General features: G+C 36.6%; 2 protein-coding genes and 1 pseudogene across 2 annotated transcripts; 2 read left to right on the plus strand and 1 right to left on the minus strand.

The window, feature by feature from the left end:
• The first annotated feature begins 75 nt into the window (after positions 1 to 75).
• Positions 76 to 675, plus strand: LOC124088404 (securin-like; annotated as a pseudogene).
• A 12,665-nt stretch (positions 676 to 13,340) lies between these two features.
• On the plus strand, positions 13,341 to 14,288 carry LOC124088632 (olfactory receptor 2D2). The gene has a single exon (XM_046438367.1). The coding sequence runs from the start codon at positions 13,341 to 13,343 to the stop codon at positions 14,286 to 14,288; it is 948 nt and encodes a 315-aa protein (XP_046294323.1).
• A 3,223-nt stretch (positions 14,289 to 17,511) lies between these two features.
• Positions 17,512 to 20,315, minus strand: LOC124088595 (olfactory receptor 10A4). The gene has a single exon (XM_046438298.2). It carries the CDS (start codon positions 18,865 to 18,867, stop codon positions 17,893 to 17,895), a length of 975 nt encoding a protein of 324 aa, XP_046294254.1. The 5' UTR covers positions 18,868 to 20,315; the 3' UTR covers positions 17,512 to 17,892.
• Between the last annotated feature and the right edge of the window lie 307 nt (positions 20,316 to 20,622).

A 20,622-nucleotide genomic window follows, 5' to 3' on the forward strand; every position in this document is an offset into this window, starting at 1 on the left:
AGATATTGTGTTCAACTATAACTAAAAAATAAATATTAAAAAATTTAAAAAGGCGCGGTTTTGGAGCAATCCAGAATGGCTACTCTGATCTTTGTTGATAAGGAAAATGGAGAACCTTGTACTCATGTGGCTCCTAAGGAGGTGCTGAAGTGGGCAGGGGTGGGGGTGGGGGTTGGGGGGGGCAGTGTCTGGGCCTGTTAAAGCCTTAGATGGGAGGTCCCACCAGCTGTACCTAAAACTGTCAGAAAGGCTTTGGGAACTGTCAACAGAGCTACAGAAAAGACAGTAAAGACCAATGCACCCCTCAAACAAAAACAACCAACCTTCCCCACCAAAAAGATGACCGAGAAGACTGTTAAAGCAAAAAGCTCTGGTGCTGCCTCTGATGACACCTATCCAGAAATAGAAAACTTCTTTCCCTTCAATCCTTTAGATTTTGAGAGTTTTGACCTGCCTGAGGAGCATCAAATTGCTCACCTCCCCTTGAGTGTAGTGCCTCTCATGATCCTTGATAAGGAGAGAGGACTTGAAAAGCTGTTGCAGCTGGGCCCCCCTATGAAGATGCTGTCGTCACCATGGGCATCTGATCCGCTGCAGTCCCCTTCAAGCATTCTGTCAGCCCTGGATGTGGACTTGTCACCTGTTTGTTATGACATGTATATTTACATTTCTTAGTGCTTACAGTTAATAAAGCATTTGTTTAATAGGCAAAAAAATTTAAAAAAAAAATCTCCAAGCAGAAAACCACACTATTAACTGTTTGAAATACTACATGTTTAATTATATCACATTCTTGAAACACATGAAACAGTTTGCAGGTATTAAACTTAATTTGAGCCTTAAAAATACAACAAATTTTTCTTTGGTTTAAAATAAATCCTTAGTATATCAGACACATAAAGACATCTTTTGTTTTATAGTTAGATATGGCCCTTTTTCTTTTTTCCTTTATTTATTTAGTTTTATGTGGTGTGCTGAGGATTGAACCCAAGACCTCACACATGTCGGGCAGCTAGTCATTAGACCAGAGATTATTGTTGAACCACTACACAAAGAAAAGACCACTGATTCTAATTTTAAATCAAATTAAAGCAAGCTTGTACACAAGAGCTGGCCAGTACTGTCTCTCCCAAACCTGGGCTAGAGATCAGCACCCTAACTCTTCTGGAAAAAGGTTTTATAGCACAAAAAGTTGCAAAGGGGGGTGTCTTGAGAACTTACAGTCAACAGGATTTTGACAAGTATAATACAAAGGCAGATAGTAGGTTAATGATCTACATGCCTTAACATTTCAAGGTAGGGAATAAATTTAGATCCCAACATCAGAATTTATGAGGCGACGCTGAGGTTTCAGAGAAGATTGTTATCTGGTAAGAGGGAGCCAGGCATGGGTGAGTTCAAGGCACAGGCAGGAATTCCAAACAAGTTTAGAAATCTCAGTAAATTATAGTAAAACAGAAATTAACTTTTCATGACTTTGTGATGAGATGGCCCCCAATCTTAAGATGGAATTAGGCTGGGTTCATCAATCATGTGCCTGCTAGAAGAAAAAGTAGGCCCAGATCTCAATCATGTTAGCTTAGGAATCTCTCAACAAGACTCCTAAAGCACAAGAAGTAAAATCAAGAATTAATAAATGGGAATTTATCAAACTCAAAATCTTCTTCACAGCAAACTATCAAGAACATGAAGAGAAATCCTACAGAATGGGAGAAGACCTTTGCCACCTGCACTTTTGATAGAGCATTTTTCTCCAGGATATATAAAGAACTCAAAAAACTTTTCACCAAATTAAATAAATAAATAAATAATCCAATCGATGAATGGGCAAAGGAACTGAACAGACATTTCACAGAAGAAATGCGAATGGTCAATAAATATATGAAAATATGTTCAACATCACTAGCAATTGGAGAAATGCAAACTAAAACTACTTTAAGATTTTATCACTCTAGTCAGAATAGCTATTATCAAAAGTACAAGTAACAATAAATGTCTTCGTGGATATGGGGAACAAGGTATACTCACACATTGCTGGTGGGACTGCAAATTGGTGCAACCACTTTGGAAAGCAGTATGGAGATTCCTCAGAAAACTTGGAATGTAACCACTTTTGACCCAGTTATCCCACTCCTCTGCATATACCCAAAGGACTTAAAATTAGTATACAATAGTGATGTGGCCACATCAATATTTATAGTAGCACAATTAACAATGGCTAAACTATGGAACCAAACTAAATGCCCTTCAATAGATGAATGCATAAAGAAGCTATGGTATATAGAGACAATGGAATATTACTCAGCCATAAAGAAGAATGAAATTATGGCATTTGCAGACAAATGGGTGGAGCTGGAGAATATTATGTTAAGTGAAAAAAACCAATCCTCCAAAACCAAAGGCTGAATGTTCTCTCTGATATGTGGGTAATGACTCACAAGAGACAGGGCTGGGGAGGGGAGGAGTGGATTCACTGGAGTGAATGGGGGGAATGGGGGAAACGGAGTGGGTATGAGAATGGGACAGACAATAGAATGAATTGGACATAACTTTCCTATGTTCATATATGAATACACAACAAGTGTAACTCCACATCATGTACAGCCCCCAAAATGGGAAATTATACTCCAGGTATGTAGCATATGTCAAAATATATTCTGCTGTCATATGCAACTAAAAAGAACAAATAAAAAATTAAAAAAAGACAGAGTACACTGTGATGAGATAAGGATGCACGTTATGATCTCCAGAAAAATCACAAAAATATAAAATGAATTATAATTAATCAAATAAAAAATAAAAATAAGAGGGCATGAAAGGAGGACAAAAAGGAAGTGTGTATGGAGAAAACAGAAAGTAAAGAAAAGGTAGACTTAAACCTTATTCTACTCATAATGACAAGTAAAGTAAATGGACTAAACATTCTAATGAAAAGGCAGAGATTGTCCGAGTGGACAAAAAGGGAAGCTCTAACAATATTTTATCTGTAAGAGATACACTTTAAATATAAAAACATAGTTGGGCTCAAGTAAAAGGATGAAAAATGATATACTGGATAAACACTAGTCATAAGAAAACTAGAAGGACTGTAGTAATGTGAGACAAAGTAAACTTTTATATATATAAGGAGTATTTGTAGAAATAAAGACATATAGTTCTGTGTAATAAAAATATCATTCATCACAAAGACAAAAATATACTTAAAATGAGGGCACTTAATATGCTGCTTCAAAAATATAGAAAGAAAAAAACTGATCAAGTTGAAAGGATAATTAGTAAATCCACAGATATAAATATTGCAACAATATTACTGTTGAACAAATAGAGAATCAGTGAGGATATAAAGAACGTGGGATCAACTTGACCTAATGAGTGCTTACCAAGTACTCTACCCCAAAAGTACAAAGAATGCATTCTTTTCAAATACAAAAATGAATATTCACCTGGTAGACTGTACCTGTCAGGTAATAAATTAGTCCCAATAACACAGGGTTGAAATCATGTAGGAGATATCACTTGACCTCAGCAGAATTAAATTATAAGTTAATAACAAAAATCTGGAATATCTACAAGTATTTGGAAGTTAACACACCTCTAATTAATCCATAAATCAAAGATGAAATCAAGTGAAATTATGAGGGAACTCTGTCAAACTCATTCTGCAAGGTCAGTATCAATTTGATACCAAAACCACACAGGCACATAAAGGAAGAAAACTTCAGACCAATATACTTGATACATGTAGATGCAAAAATTCTTAAGAAAGAATTGACAAACTGCATACAAAAACACATTAAAAATATAGTGCACCATGTTCAAGTGGGTTTCATCCCAGGGATGCAAGATTGGAAATCACTAAACGTAATTCACTACATAAATAGACTAAATAATCACATGATTATATCAATAGATAAAGCAAAAGCATTTTACAAAGTATAGCACCCATTCATGCTTAAAACACTATAAAAACTAGAGATAGAAGGAACTTACCTCAACATTTCACAGGCTATATATTACAAACCCAAAGCCAATATTATTCTTTTATATATATATATATATATATATATATATATATATAGAGAGAGAGAGAGAGAGAGAGAGAGAGAGAGAGATTTATATATATATATAGATATATATATATAGATATCTATATATCTATATCATATAAATTTGTTTTAATTAGTTATAAATGACAGTAGAATGTATTTTGACACATCATATATAAAAGGAGTATAACTTCATTTGTCTGGTTTTACATGGTGTAGAGTTACAGAGGTCATATAATCACATACGCACATAGGGTTATAATAATGTCCAATTCATTCTATTATCATTCCTACCCCCACACGCCCTCCCCTCCTTCACTCCCCTCAGTCTAGTCCAAATTACCTCTATTCTTACTGCCCCCCATTGTGAATTAGCATCCGCATATCAGAGAAAACATCTGGCCTTTGGTTTTTTGGGGTTGCCAAGGCCAACATTATTCTAAATGGAGAAAAACTGAAAGCATTTTCTCTAAAATCAAGAACAAGACAAGGAATAGAATTTCATCCATCAAAGACTGCTTTGCTTGACTCAAGGGACAAACTCAAGTCTCCTAGGTCCCCTTTCTGACAGAATATTTTCATTTGTGCAAATATCTAAAGGTGAGGTCCATGGATTTATGTAAACAGGGCATTCCCTGGAGCTCTCAACTTTATTAACCTTTCCATCCTCTGAGACACCCAGACTAGAAATCACAGATTAAAGTTGCCAAATCATACTCACCCCTTTTTCAAATCGTACACGAATGTTGTTCAAAATGGCATCAACAGATACATCCTCAGGGACTCACAAGTCATCAACTTCTTATTTGTTCATTTGGTAATTAAATTCAAATGAAATGAGCATACATTGGATCAACTGTGTGTTGACTTTCCTCATTGAATAATACTACTTATTTTCAGAATTTGTGCTTTCATTTTATGATTTTTTTTGGGGGGGGGTGCTGTGTAACCTCCTGAAGTAGTAGGGTTCAGTTTGGTTAGCTCCATCCCAACATCAACATGAGTGTAACAAATAATAATCAGGGGAGACACAGAGACAAGGTGCAGAGGCAGGAAAGTGGCTGCTTGGGGGCCACGTTTATTTATACCAATAGGTTACATTAGGTCATTAGTACCATAACTACATTATTGTTTTGAGTATCTGTAAGGTTGCTTATTCTGCAGTTACATTTCACAGTTACAATATGCAATGGCAGGAGCTTTGTGCAGCTCTCAAGAAAGTCCATTGTCTAAAGTTACTGTTAAGCCGGCAGATCCAGAAGCATTGGAGCTTGGTGAAACATTGGAGTTAACTAGAAAGCAGGTACATTTATTCCCAGGAGTTATGTGCCTAAGATCAAGGTCGAAACTGATAAAACTCTTCACACAGAGCTTCCTTGTGAAGAACATTGCTACAGCGGCCAGGCATCCCATGTCTGTTACACAGAACTTTCCCAGCAGCCAAGCATTCTTTACCTTTGCACAGAAACTTCCAAGCATGCCACAATCACAAAGTTATCAGAGATCTCAATCCCAAACACAGAACCCCTATACATGAGAATGGGGGTTCTGAGTGTGTTGATGTATTAAAGTTGTTAACTTCAACTGAACATAAAGTCAAAGTCTTTTGTGGTAATAATTTACAGTGGAAGTGCAATTTTTTCCCCCCAGAATGAGACTGTTTCTTAAATCATTAAATTGAAACCTTGGTTTGGTTTCATGAAAATGGAACTATTCCTATTCTAACAAACTAATGAAAAAATTCAAACCAAAAGTGAGTTTTATATTTAAATAATTCATTCTTATCATCTGAAGGTAAAAAAAAATGTAAGAGAAAAATGATGGAAGAATTAAGTTATCAGATGGTGGTAAAACTTTGTGAGATTTATCTGGACATAGTGACACTCTTGTAATCCCAGTCGCTTGTTGAGATAGGAAGATCACATGTTCAAAGCCAGCCTCAGAAACTTAGAAGACCCTGTCTCAAAAAAAAAGGGGGGGGGGCGCTGGGGATGTGGCTCAATAGTTAAGTGCTCCTGAATTCAATACCTACTACCAAAATAACAGAAAAACAAACAAAGCAAAAAAATATTTATGTGATTCAAAAAAATTCTCTGAAGTTGTTAGTGCAATTTAGCTTCAGCAAAACATCCATCACATTAGTGAATGCTATTAATTTGAATATTTTTGTTTTGGCCCTTGATTTATATATTACTTGTAGTTTAATTTTGGTTTAATAATCTAATTTATTAAAATAGATGAATCATGTTCCATCTATTTGCTTCTTGGCAATATGTCTTGATATCTATTAGAAAATTCCTTCCTAACGCTTTTAATATTCTAATTGTGGATTACTATTTTTCCACATTTGGGGTAGGGGTACCAAGGATTGAACCCAGGGGCACTTAACCACTGAGCCATATCCACAGCCCTTTTTTTATATTTTATTTAGAGACAGGGTCTCTCTGAGTTGACTAGGGCTTTGCTAAGTTGATGAAGCTGGCTTTGAACTCACCATCCTCCTTCCTTAGCTCCCCAGCCTCTAGGATTACAGGCATGCACCACCACTGTGCGTTCTCCACATAAATTTGTGAGTAAATCTATTGAGCTACCTAAGAAATCCACCTGGAATTGTTATTTGTATTGCACTCAATTTACATAGCAATTTGGGGAGAAATAATATATCTGCAATATTATGTCATCTGATTGAAGGTACGATATATCTCCCCATTTATTCAGACTATTGTCTATGTTTTTGCCAGAACCATTTGGCTCTCCATGGTGGTCTTGTACGTTCTTTGAATGGCTTCTATATACTTTGTAATTTTTGTTATTATTTTGAATTATACCCCATTTTTAAAACTATTTTCTAGTTGGTTATTATTGGTAGAATAATTAGCAATTTTTTTAGCTCCTTTCTAGGAAAGTTGCAAATCTTTCTTTCAACTTCTTACAGTTTGTTTATTGTGAGGTTTTTTTTTCCTCCTAGGGTTTTTTTTTTTTCCTTCTAGTTTAGTAATCAGCAAATGTGATAAGCAAATGACACAGTTTTATTGATTCTCTTCCAATTCTTCCACTTCTAATCTTTCTTTTTTTCAGGATTTTAAAAAATGATTCTCAGTACTATGCTAAATGGTAATAGTGATAGCTGCATACTTGTCTTATTCATGATACTAGAGAATGCATCTAAAATTTCTTTATTAGATAAAATATTATTATTAGGGTTTGGTGTATAACTAATTTTTATTCTATCCATAGTCTAAAAACATTTAAAAATATGTATCTTTAACAGGTTTTTTCCTATGTCACTGAGATAATTTTATTTTTAAAATTTTTATTGTTTTTTTAATTTTAATTTTATATATATGAGACAGCTGAATGCATTTGATTCATTGTACACAATTTCAGCACAACTTTTCATTTCTCTGGTTGACACAATATAGCATCACACCATATGTGAAGTCATACCTGCACCTAGGGTAATGATGCCCATCTCATTCCACCATTTTTCCTGCCCCAATTCCCTCTCCCTAGATAATTTGATTTTTATCTGTAAGTATAATTTATGGATTCTTTGTGGGGTTTCTAATATTGTTTGTCTCTACATCCCAGAGACAAACAATATTTAATTATGCTGTATCATTTTAAGCATATTTTTAGATTCAGTCAAGCTTAATTTTGGCTAGTTTTACATTTATTTTCATCAGTGAAATAAATCTTTATTTTCCTTTTTTCACACACGATTATGTAGTTTTTTTACTTGACATATTTTCACAAGACTCATAAAATAAACCAGGAAGCACAACCTAATTTTTCCAACTTTTTTAAGAAAAAAAAATGTGTAAAGAAAATAAGGTACTATTTCATGAAAGTCTAGTGGAACTCAACTATAAAACTACCTAGATCTGGAGTATGCTGTAGAGTGGCAGGAAGGTCTTACAGCTTTATTTTCAGTGATGTCTGTCATTTCAACTTCTCCTGCAGTTGTACCAATTATTTTCTGCAATGATTTTGCATTTTATGTTTTTCTATAAATTTACTTACCTTCTTTATTTTAAAATTTATTCATACTAAGTTGTTTATGATAATCTTTCATTTAATAAATCTTTTTATCTAATTATTTCTCTAATACTCCATATTTTATTTGCATTTCCTCTCCTTAAAAACATTATTTTAAAACCAAACTGGTGGCTTTTATTTTTATCTTGAAATAATGCATCATAGGAGAAAAACTATTACATACAATTTGCAAGAAAGGCAATGGGTTTCACTGGTATTATTTAAAGAACAAAAACACTCTTCAGAATATCTTTGTCTTGCAGTTTAGTAAATAAGTTTGGTCCCTGGCATTTGTATCGTTTTGTGTCTCTTTTCAATTTTAATTCATTGTTTTTAATTTGATAAAACTATGAAAATAGCATTTTAACCATTTTAAAGTGTACAATTCAGTGACATTTAGTGCATTCATGATCTGGTTCAACCATCACTACTAACTAATTCAAGAACACATTTCCCACCACTAAGAAGCCACTCCCCATTCATGCCTCTCTCTACACTAATTTGCTTTCTGTGTCTGTGTCTTTGCTTGTTCTAAGTATTTCATATAAATGGAATCATGTGATATGTGACCTTTGTGTCTTGTTTCTTCTGACCAGTGTAATGTTTTCAGGGTTCTTCTTTGTTGTAGCATGTATCGGCATTTTGTTCTCCTTTATGGCTGAGGATTACTCTTTTGTATAGATATGCCTCATTTTTCTTGTTCATTCATAGTTGACAAATATTTGAGTCGTCTCTATTTTTAGCCTATTCTGAGTAGTGCTGCTGCTATGAACATTTGTGTACTAGCATTTATTTGGACACTTATTTTCAGTTTTTGTTAGTGTACACCTAGGAGTGGAATTGCTGAGGCATATGGTAATTGTATGCTTAACTTATTGAAGAACCATCACACTGTTTTCCACAGAATCTGCACCCTTTTACATTCACAGCAGCAATATATATGTATATGGGGAGGGGCTCCAGTTTCTTCACATCCTTACCACACTTGTTTCCTCCTTCCTTCTTTCCTTTTCTCTCCTTCCATCCCTTGCTCCTTCTTTCTTCCTTACTCTTTCATGTTTAAGGATACTGCCAAATGGAGTTTTTAAGTTGATTGTACCAATTTATGCTTCCATAAGCAGTAAAAATTGCTCTGTATTCTCATTCATTTTATCCATTTTGATGAGGGTAAATGAAAGTTCACTGTGTTTTTAATTTATATACCCTGTGGCTAATTATGTTGTATACTTTTTCATATGCCTATTATCTAACTATTGAAAGTTGATGTTCAAGTGTTTGGCTCAGTTAAAAACTGGAAATTTCCAGCTTTTCTTATTAACATGTAGGAGCTCTTTACATATTCTGAGCATCATGTCTATTGCTTACTATCAAGATATTAAAATACTATGTATATAAATAGAGACAAATGATAAAGAAAATGTGGTAAAATATTAATAATTGGAGAATCCAGTAAGGGAGGCACAAGAGTTCTTTGTGTTCTTCTTTTAACTTCTCTGAAAAATCCAAAATTCTTTCAAAATATGACATTGCAAAATTAAAGTTTTCTAAGCATGATTTACATATGTATTTTGATGAACATCTTTTACTAATTTTAAAATAATTGGACAGAAAATTATAGAGATATAAAGAGTTTAACCTCATAATTAATTAACTTGGCCTGAAAGAATATCCTATTCCATCAGGTTTTGTGAATGCTCATTGATGTTCAGTTTGCTTTTATGGTCATTTAGGAGCTGTGACTGAAAGAAGGGTTTTGCCAAAAGTTCTCTTCTGATCTCTACTTCCCTCGCCTACAACCAATCCAGCAACTAGTATTCTGCTTAGCTTTTTTTTTTTTTAATTTTGTTGTGTTTGCTTTTTCAGCCTCTCACCCAGACATTTGAGGATTATACAAATTTATAATAAATTTCTTGAACAATGTCACATATGGTATATGCTAAAACTCAGACACTATCCATAGTCTCAATCCCTTACCCTTAGTTATAATAATCAGAAGTAATATTTGTTGAGCTCTTTCTATGGGCAACCTTCATGTTAATCACACTCATCTAATTATGGTTATCTGGGGCACATCATCTCCACATTCTGCCAATAACAATCTTTCTCAAAATCATTCAGAGCACATGTGGTAAAGGTATACATATACTATACTATAGTATACTATATACTAATATACTATATACTGTATACCTTCTGACAAAGGTATACAGTATATAGTATATTTTGCAACAATGCGACCTTTCCCCAAAGACTTGTAAGAAGAACTGGTGATAGGATCTATATACAAGATGTGAGTGCTACCTACTTGTTAGTTTTTGTTCTCCTTGTAACCATCTGGGAGCATTTTGAGAGGAAACAGCTCAAGATGCACACTAATGATTCAGAATTCTCCTGAGTACTTTCACTGCTCTAGAGACTGCTTCTAGTGTCCCCCATCCCCACTTCACCTCATTTAAGTGGAACAGGATATATGTTGTACTGTATATCCTGAAGGCAATGATAAAAGCTTTGAATGGAGTAGAAGAATGCAGAAGATATGGGATTCCCCCTACTGCCTTGCCCTTCCTTTTGACTTTGGAGATTTTACTGAATTTTATGCCTTCAGGACAAGATGCTCACTGTTGCTCCTTGGGTCACACTGAAACCAATGCACCTGCAGCACTTTCTCTGTCAACAGTTGAGTGTGTTCATTGGCTTTGGCATACTAATGATCCTTTTATCCCCTGAATATGAGAACAATCTTGGTAAGATTAGTAGAGCAAGGGGATTTATTCCTATGTTGAACTTGGTTTGGAAGATAGTAAGTGGATGTCGTAGATAAAGGATAGGTGACTTTAGCATAAAGGATCTTGGAATCAAGAGAATTTGAAGAGAAATTTGGTATTTTTCTCCTGGTTCCCTATGGGTTTACTTAGTTTCTTCTTCCTAAAATACATGTTGGATTTAAAAATGCATGTTTCTGTCACCCATTCATCCTGTTTCATATCAAGAGACACATTTTATCCTTAGAGAAATGAACTCACAATTTCCTGTTAAATTTAGTGAAAGAAAAAAATAAAATGACAGAAAGGCCAATGGTAAAAATGATGATTTTCTTACAGAAGCTTCTTGATTCTGAGGGCAGATTCACTATCACCTATGGATACAATTTCTCTTCCACGCTTGCATTTGGTTATGCAGACAATTTGACATTTAAAACTTTATTTCCTTTACAAATCTGGCTATAAGTTACTTTTGATTTTGTTGGGTAAGTTAAATCATCTATAGTAGGTGGAGTACTAAGTACAAAAAGTGGTCCAAAGTAAGAAGTAGAATACTGAATCTTAAAAGAAACTGATTCATGCACCAGAAAATTTGTGCTTTGTTCTAATATTAACTTGATGTCTGAGTGAAATGACAAAAAAAGAATAAAGAATGTATTTGAGTCATCTCTATTTTCCATCATTTTGCATACCTCAGATTGCTAACTATGTTGCTTCCAAGAAGTTTGACTCAATTACTCTATATATTTGCTGTCGTACATGCCAACTTCAATCTTAAGACTTACAGACCCATCCAGATGCTAAGACTCTGTTACTAGATTGCATTGGGTGTAATTTTGCCTTTTTAATTTCTTAAAGACAATTCTTATACTCCAGTGGTTTCTCAAATGGAATTCAGGGTGTCCCTCAATATGGATGTGAAATGCTATTTCTATATTTTTACTCTCTTCTAACTGAAAATTGGTATTTTCTTCTGGTTTAAATACAGGTAACCAAGCCATCCTAGTCTTAGAAATATCTATGACATTGTCAGCATCAGAAATCAGAAATATTTTCATATCACATTGCAGTTGTTGAAGATATCTCCAAATATTTAAGATCATAATTATTTTGAAATGAAGGTGATTATTAGACCCAGCACCACATTTAAGAAATTTAATGTGTTACTAAAGACACATACTTTCTCTATTATTGTGTGTTAATAAAACACACGTGTGGCTCTATACACATTTTTATTTTGGTAACTGTATTTTGATATTACTGGTTTCCTTGGCAATCATTTATACATTTGTTTTGATGCATTTTAAAACCTTATTTTGAGGTACTTTCTTTTAAATTAATGTTCTATTTTTATACCTTTATTTTATTTATTTATATGTGGTGCTGAGGATTGAACCCAGTGCCTCACACATGCTAGGCAAGTGCTCTACCACTGAGCTACAACCCCAGCCCCATTTTGAGGCACTTTTACCATGTAGAGAATTAGTAGCTCAACCCTTGCATAATACCCTAAACTTTACACTTTAAATTTGCCTTCTTTTTAGAACAGCTCCATGAAATTTTATAATTACTCTCAAAATCTTTCAAGTCTTTCCAGGGAAATTGGCAGGCCTTCTAAACAATTCTGCTTATTATGCAATCAAATTATTTTTATTTACTTCAATTATTTAATGATCATTTACTGAATGAAGTAGTATGTCATGTCTTCTAAAGGACCCAGACATAAAAATGGCATAGACAGCTTTCCAAGGAGTTTTACAATCAAAAATGCAAGGCAGTGAGAGGTGTTGGGCAAAGGTGGTGGAGTAGTCCTGTTTGAGTCAAGTAGGAAACCAGCCAAGTATGTCTTCTGTTCTAGAAGATCATTAGTAGTTGAGATTTGTATTGCAGAGCTCAGAGGAAGTTGAGATTAAATTGCCAAGGGATATTCAGAGTTGTCCCCAGATCCTTCAAGGCAGGTTATTTTCCCTAAGATATACATGAATTCTATAAGGTATTTTGGCTCTTTTTGAAGTCTTACACCTTCTTAACTGTCCTTTCAGGAAAGAGACAACCAGATCAGTTTCATGTCCAAAATATTTAAAACAAAACAAAACAAAATCATGTGATGGAGGAAATGTGACAAGAAGCATTAGACAAATGGGATTCACTTACTGAATGAAATGTTTTGTCATGTCTTCTAAAGAACCCAGAGATGAAAATGATATAGACATGGAAATTACATGGCTGAACTTAAAAGTGTGATATTTAGAACATGGAAGATGATTCTTTTGATCTACTCTACACTTACCAATTGAAACCAAAAAATGAAAGCACTATCTTAGGAAGTATTATTCCAAAACACTGAAAGTGTTCAAACTGAAGCAGCATGATCGTCATCTAAAGGTCTTGAAAAGGGGATTTTTGAAAAGGCTTATTGTGATTGGGGTCATTCCTGGATATGCACACCTGTGTTTACAAGATAGTGACTTCTTGTTGAAAAGGGAGACAGGCTATGAGGCAGATAAATCAGACACAAGTGACAGAATTTTTCCTTCTGGGACTCTCTGATGACCCCCTTACCCAGCAGCTGCTCTTCATCTTATTCCTGGGTATTTATTTGGTCACTGTGCTTGGAAATCTGCTTCTTATATCCCTTGTTCAGGTTGACTCCCAGCTTCACACACCCATGTATTTTTTTCTCTGCAACCTGTCTCTGGCTGACCTCTGTTTCTCTACCAACATAGTTCCTCAGGCCCTAGTCCACCTGCTTTCCAGAAAGAAGGTCATTTCATTTACACGTTGTGCAGCTCAGCTTCTGCTCTTCCTCATTTTTGGGTGTACACAGTGTGCCCTTCTGGCGGTGATGTCTTATGATCGGTATGTAGCAATCTGTAACCCTTTGCATTACCCTAGCATCGTGACCTGGAGGATGTGTCTCCAACTGGCCACAGGATCATGGACCAGTGGCATTTTAGTGTCTGTGGTGGACACTACTTTCACACTAAGGCTACCTTACCAAGGTAGCAACAGTATTGCTCATTTCTTTTGTGAGGCCCCTGCACTGTTGATCCTGGCATCCACAGACACTCGCATTTCAGAAATGGCCATTTTCCTCATGGGGGTTGTGATTCTCCTCATACCTGTCTCCTTAGTTCTTGTATCCTATGGCCGCATCATTGTGACTGTGGTCAAGATGAAGTCAGCTGCAGGAAGACTCAAGGCATTTTCTACCTGTGGCTCCCACCTCATGGTGGTCACCCTTTTTTATGGGTCAGCAATTGTCACCTACATGACTCCAAAGTCTTCCAAAGAGCAAGAGAAACTAGTGTCTGTTTTCTATGCCATGGTGACCCCCATGCTTAATCCCCTCATCTACAGCCTGAGAAACAAGGATGTGAAGGGAGCTCTGAGGAAAGTAGCCACAAGGAATTTCCGGTGCCAGCTTGAAATCACCCACTGACTCAGAGACACTTTTGACCTCTTACATAGTAAGACTTGCTAGGTAGTCCTCTTCCTTGTAAATCTAAATATGGCAAAATTCTCATTCTCGGGCCTTGACCGTGGATTCACTATCATTTATGCAGCAGTTCATTTGTAGAAGGAGAAGAATAATAATTCATGATCAATAGGATGCAGGATCTGCTTCCTTGTGGTTCATCCTTTGACACATAATAGGATTTCCTCTAAGAAAAAGTAATATTTCATAGACCTTGTAAAATCTTTTTTTTGTTGTTGTTGTTATACAGGGGATTGAACTCAGGGGTACTTTACCACTGAGCCACATCCCCAGCCCTTTTTAAAAAATGTATTTTAGTTGTAGACAGACACAATACCTTTATTTTATTTATTTATTTTTATGTGGTGGCTGAGGATCTAACACAGTGCCTCACACATACTGGGCAAACGCTCTCCCAACTGAGCTACAATCCCAGCCCATCCCCAGGCCTTTTTATCTTTTATCTTGAGATAGGATCTCACCGAATTGCTGGGGGCCTTGCTAAATTGATGAGGCTGGCTTTGAATATTCCTGGCTCAACCTCCCAAACTGCTGGGATTACAGGTGTGTGCTACAATTGCTTGTGACCTTGTAAAATCTTTTAAAACATGATGTCTATTCTAGATCTATCATTGAGTATTTCTGAATTTTTTATATCATAAAATAATAAACATTTAACAAACATTGCTTTTTCACTTATCATGAGCTAGGTGCTGTGTGTGAGCACATGTCATATCTGTATGTGTGCTTGAGGAAATGGAAAACACGTCTACAAGGAAGCAGACTATATGAACTCTGCTGTCCATCTTACACTTTTTTTTTTGAAGAGACATGAAGATCAGATCTACAAGGATACACTTTCACAGTGGTGAATTCAGAGTTTTGGAATCTTACAATCAATAATAACATATTTTGGGGCTAGCAAGTGTGAGGAGTTATAATCAACCCTAAGCCTAAGGGACAAAGAGGAGGGTATTAAGACCTAGAAAGGATAGCTATATGCAGAGTGGACCAGGCAGGAGCTGGGGACTATGTGATATGGAGGGAGCAAGCCACTGAGAGAAACATTTTAAGTACATTCCCCATCTACCTTTTGATCCTCTGCTATTGTATTATAATTAGAAGCCAGAGAACAAAGGAATAATCCATAAAAGATAGCAAATGATCTGAAACACATGGACATGTACCCCATTCCGGTGCAGTTCTACACCAGCCCTCAGGCCTAAGTAGTAGTCAGCGACTCCTTATGAGTCCCTGTTCCACAGGATCGACCATGGTGGATGCCAGTGAAAAGCAGCAGAACAATTTCACCATCAACTGCTTCAGCGACAGCGAGTCCAGTATGAGTGGGGGCAAATCCTTGGGTGAAAGCACCACCATGAGGGACTCCAACAAAAGCAGGGCCTTCATTTGGTCTCAAGTTGTCTAGAGTCTCTCAATTCAATGAGTCACCTCCCTAGGCCTTCACAACAGCCTCATAGTAAATTATGCCTCATCGTGTACGAACACAATAGACGTAGGTTTTAGTGGTGGCAATAGTGAGTGAGGATTATTTGATATAAACTGATCTTCATTTAAAAATTTTTGAGCATCTGGCAAGGTACAGGTTTGGATGTTCAAGTTTTACTGGGATGAGACCCTTTGATTCCAAGGTCAGGTGGATGGAATGTCAGGACATACATCTGCTCCTAAAGTTTTTAGGGCAGTGCCTCTATAAGGACTTTCTTATTGGGAAGTATTACATACAATTGTATGAAGTAGGTATGAGAGGCAGTCATCATTGTTATCTATAATTTTTTTAAATTATAGGCTATATTTTTAAGATGTCTCCACACCTTATTTTCTTCTCAGAATTCTTTTGTTTACTTGACTGGGAGAACTTGTAAATCAGACCCTAAATCCAGAGAAGGCAACCTGGATAGGAAGTCTGGTAATACCTTAAAGAGATTTACAAAAACATTTGCCATACCTGGTGCCTAAACCTTGGTTATAATAACCCTTTCTTTAGCCATACATCAAGCACTTTGATTGCCTTTGATCCCTAATTTGTCATCAGTCCAACCATTTGTTCCTTGGAAGATTTACCTTTGTGTTAAAATTTTGACCCTCTTGTACTGAGAATTTTACATGTAATAAAATAACTTTTGGGCATGACTCCAAGCCAAGAGTTGCTCACTGAGAACCTTGCTCCCTAAACATTGGCCTGAACATTTGTGCAGTCCAGTCCAAATCAGACCACTGAAACTATCAGTAATATTTTTTGACATTCTTGTCATTAAATTACTATGTAACATAAATAGTATATGTGTTTATATATGTATTGTTGTATAAATTTAATATAACACCTTATATGCTATAATAAATGATTTATTATCCTGCTGTTAAGTTTGTCCTTTGGGAGCCCTTGCTACAAGAGAGCTAAAGGACACCTTGTCCTTTATGGCACACAAAGGTAGGGTTATTTATAGAGTCGGTGGGGGGATAGGCTTGTGTGGCAAATACTATTTAGCCCTATGATTATCAATGAAATATTAGGAATATGTTTGCACACAGATAGATTGCCTGGAACCCAAGGCTGCTGTTTGCTGAGAGTCCAGAGTCATATTACTTCACTAGGAAAAACTACTTGGACCAAATAAGAAGCCAGCTTGAAAAGGACAATTGATTTCATTCAATCACATTAAGATTACAGAAAAAAAGTTGAGTACACGAAGAATCATTTCAGTTCCTTACAGCATGTTCCCATAATCTCTCTCTACTTATCTTTGGGGAGTTCTTTACCCTTTATGTCAAGCAGCTTTCATATCCCATGTGGCTAATGTGAGATTTAGGCTGTTGTCAGTGCGGAGTCTTTTACCATGCTACAAGGCATAGGCCACTGTAGCAGAGGCAGAACCCCTGAGGTGCTAGCCACCTAAAGGTGTACATTCTAAACCCCTGGGGCTTCTAACCATCCTTTCATAAATCCCATGAGGCAAGAAATTTATTTGTTTTCCTCACTAACGTGCCTTCAGGGCCAACACAGGACCTGATGTGCAAAATGTTGAATTAAATTTTGGGGGGGATTTTTTGGGCGCAAACTTAAAATTTGTCGAAAAAAAAATGAGTGAGAGAATGAAAAAATTCAGTTATTTATTATCATTAGTAACTACTTTTATTACTTTGTAAATAAAAACACCCTGGAAATATGTAGATAGGGGTTTTGGGCAAATAGAAGAAAAGTCAAGTACAAGTCATAAAATGAAATGGATGAAGAAGCTCAATGTTAAAACATAAAAAATGGTGTATTGTAATAGAAATTCAACCTTCAGAGGATCCTCATTTATGAAGAGTCCGCTCTACCGTAGTCTCACAGCATACTGAGCCTGCTGTACTGATTTCATTGCTCATGTCCTTTCTTTCAAAAGAGGATCCTGGTCAAAAGTCCCAAATCCCAGTGGGCACACACACTGTGTCTCCTGGGAAGAATAGAGACCAAAACCCTCTTGAGGAATTCAGTTCTCTTTCCTTTGTCTCTACATGCTACCCCTTCAGTTTCCATCTGTTAGTCACAGTTTCCATCTGTCAGTCACAGTTTCTGAGGGCCCAGGGTCCTGCGGACAACCCGCCTCAGTGCAGACTTCACTTCATTATTCCTTAAGCTGTAGATGATGGGGTTCAGCATGGGAGTCACCACTGTGTAGGAGAGTGAGAGCAGCTTCTTGTTCTCAGGAGAGGTGTTAGATCGGGGTCGGAAGTACGTGAGGATTGCAGTGCTGTAGAAGAGGGAGACAACCAGGAGGTGGGAGGAGCAGGTGGAGAAGGCCTTGCGTTTTCCCTCAGCTGAGGGCATCCTAAAGATGGTGGAGAGGATGCGAACATAGGACCCCAGGATCAGCAAGAAAGGGAAGAGGATGAACAGGACAGTGGCTGTCAGGGCCTCCAGTTCAAACAGAGAGGTATCAGCACAGACCAGGGCAATGACAGGAGGGCTATCACAGAAGAAGTGGTTTACTCTGTTGGGACCACAAAAGGGGAAACTGAAAATCCATGTGGTTTGGACAGTGGCCACTGGAAACCCTGAGAACCAAGAGGCAGCTGCCAGCTGGGCACAGGACCTACGGCTCATGATGACTGGGTAGCGCAAGGGGTCACAGATGGCCACATAACGGTCATATGCCATTGTGGCCAGGAGACAGCACTCAGCAGCCCCAAAGAAGAAGAAGAAATACATCTGAGTAGCACAGCCAAGGAAGGAGATGGTTGTGTCTTGGATGATAAGGGTTCCCAGCATCTTGGGCACAATGACCAAGTTGAAACCTATCTCCAGGAAGGATAAGTTTCTGAGGAAGAAGTACATAGGACTTTGCAGGGCAGAGTCAGCTGTAGTGACCAGGATTATGAGGACATTGCCCATTAGAGTAATCAAGTAAATGGCCAAAAACAGGAGAAACAGTAGAGCCTGAAGCTCAGAGGAAAGGGTTGAGAAGCTCACAAGAACAAACTCACTGACCGTTGTCCAGTTTCCCCACATCATTCTCCTGCCCAAGATTTCACTGGGCATTTAAACTCTAGAGAGGAAGAATTTTCCATGTTATTTTTACCCTGGTATACTATAAAAAAGGGAAGCTCCTGTGTCCTCATTCTCTGCATTCCTTGTTATAGTTGTTGAAGATCAAATATCTGTCCTCTCTAATATGTAACAAAGAAAATTTGATCAGTGGAATTACACATTTTTGGTAGAATTTCATTTTTTTCCAGACTTAACGAGATGCTCTATGCATAGCTACACATGACTTTTTTTTTTTAAATGGAGAATGTCCAAAGTCCCAGCTTCACGCTATGTTCCTACTTCTATCTCTATTTGACAGTGGTGTTAAGAAAGCTTAGATAAGTGTTTCTGGAGAAAGGAGATTTGATGCATATGAAAGGTGGTGAGATCAGTCAGGACATCTTTTCTGCAAAGCAAAAGGGTGGGAAGGAGAAAATCAGTAAATATGAACAGACATTATCAAATGATATCTAAAGAGGAGAGCTGAATAGGTCCAACTGAGGAGGCCCATACTTGGGAATACTTCACTATGTTGTAGGAACTTCCATTATTAAGCTCAGAAAATTTCAGTCTAAACAGAAAGACATACAACATAGAAATGGGTTTATATTTATCTCAGGGCTTAATGCTCTCCATGTGGCTGTATGTGGTCCAAGGGAACACAGACAGGAGATAGTGCCAAAACCATGGACCAAACCTAGATGTGTTGAGTATGAAGCTTTTCATCTATTACTCTTGGTTCATTTGTGTCTTGATTCTCAAGAAAATCTGAGGTTCGTATTTTATATGTAAGTAAAGTCCAACTCAAATATGCTAGTGTGACTAATACGATAAAATCCTATGAAAAAGAAATGGAAGATTTTGTTATTGTATCAATAACTAAGTTTCAACATTGGGATCCTGAAAACTTGAATGGGGGAATAAATCTAAAAGCATTTAGAATGTTGTAAGGTGCATTAAAAATGTTCAATAAATGCTAACCATTATTATTGTTACTATCATGATGATGATAAGGCTGACTCTCCTTTCTTTCTTCTGCTTCTTTTTTGGTACTAGGAATTGAACCCAGAAGCACTTTATCATTGAGATATGTCCCTAGCCTTTTTTTTATTTTTAAGACAGCATCTCACTATTTTGCTTAGGGCTTGGCTAAATTGCTGGGATCATAGGCCTACACCTCCATGCCCAGCTGAATCTACTTTCTAAAACCTACTTCTTATCCAAACAATAGCTCAAACAGCCTGTAGGCTCTGCTGTTCAATACTTAAGATGAAATATTAATTATTCAATAAATATTGATTAGCTTGGTGTGGTGGCACATGCCTGTAATCCCAGTGGCTCAGGAGGCTAAGGCAGAAGGATTGCAAATTCAAAGCCAGCCTCAGTAATGACAAGGCTCTTAGCAACTCAATGAAACCCTGTTTCTAAATAAAATACAAAATAGGGCTTGGGATGTGGCTCAGTGGTTGAGTACCCCTGAGTTCAACCCCTAGTACTACTACTACTACTACTACTACTACTAATAATAATAATAATAATAATAAATATTGATTATCTTCTGTAAGCCAGGTCCTGCTCTAGATACTGAAGATGATAATAAACAAAAATCTCTGCTCTCATAGAACTCACTTTCTCATAGGAAAGATAGGTTATAAACAAATGATTTTAGGAGAACATAAAGTATGTTAGATGGTATTCAGAGCAGCAGAGAAGAAAAAAGTAGACAATATGGGCATTTGGGATGTGGAGAGTGTCAGGGAAGGTTTC

This window comes from Marmota monax, unplaced genomic scaffold, assembly GCF_021218885.2.
Source record: "Marmota monax isolate L192 unplaced genomic scaffold, Marmota_monax_Labrador192_F-V1.1 WCK01_AAM20220418_F8-fsc00061, whole genome shotgun sequence".
Classification (NCBI taxonomy): domain Eukaryota; kingdom Metazoa; phylum Chordata; class Mammalia; order Rodentia; family Sciuridae; genus Marmota; species Marmota monax.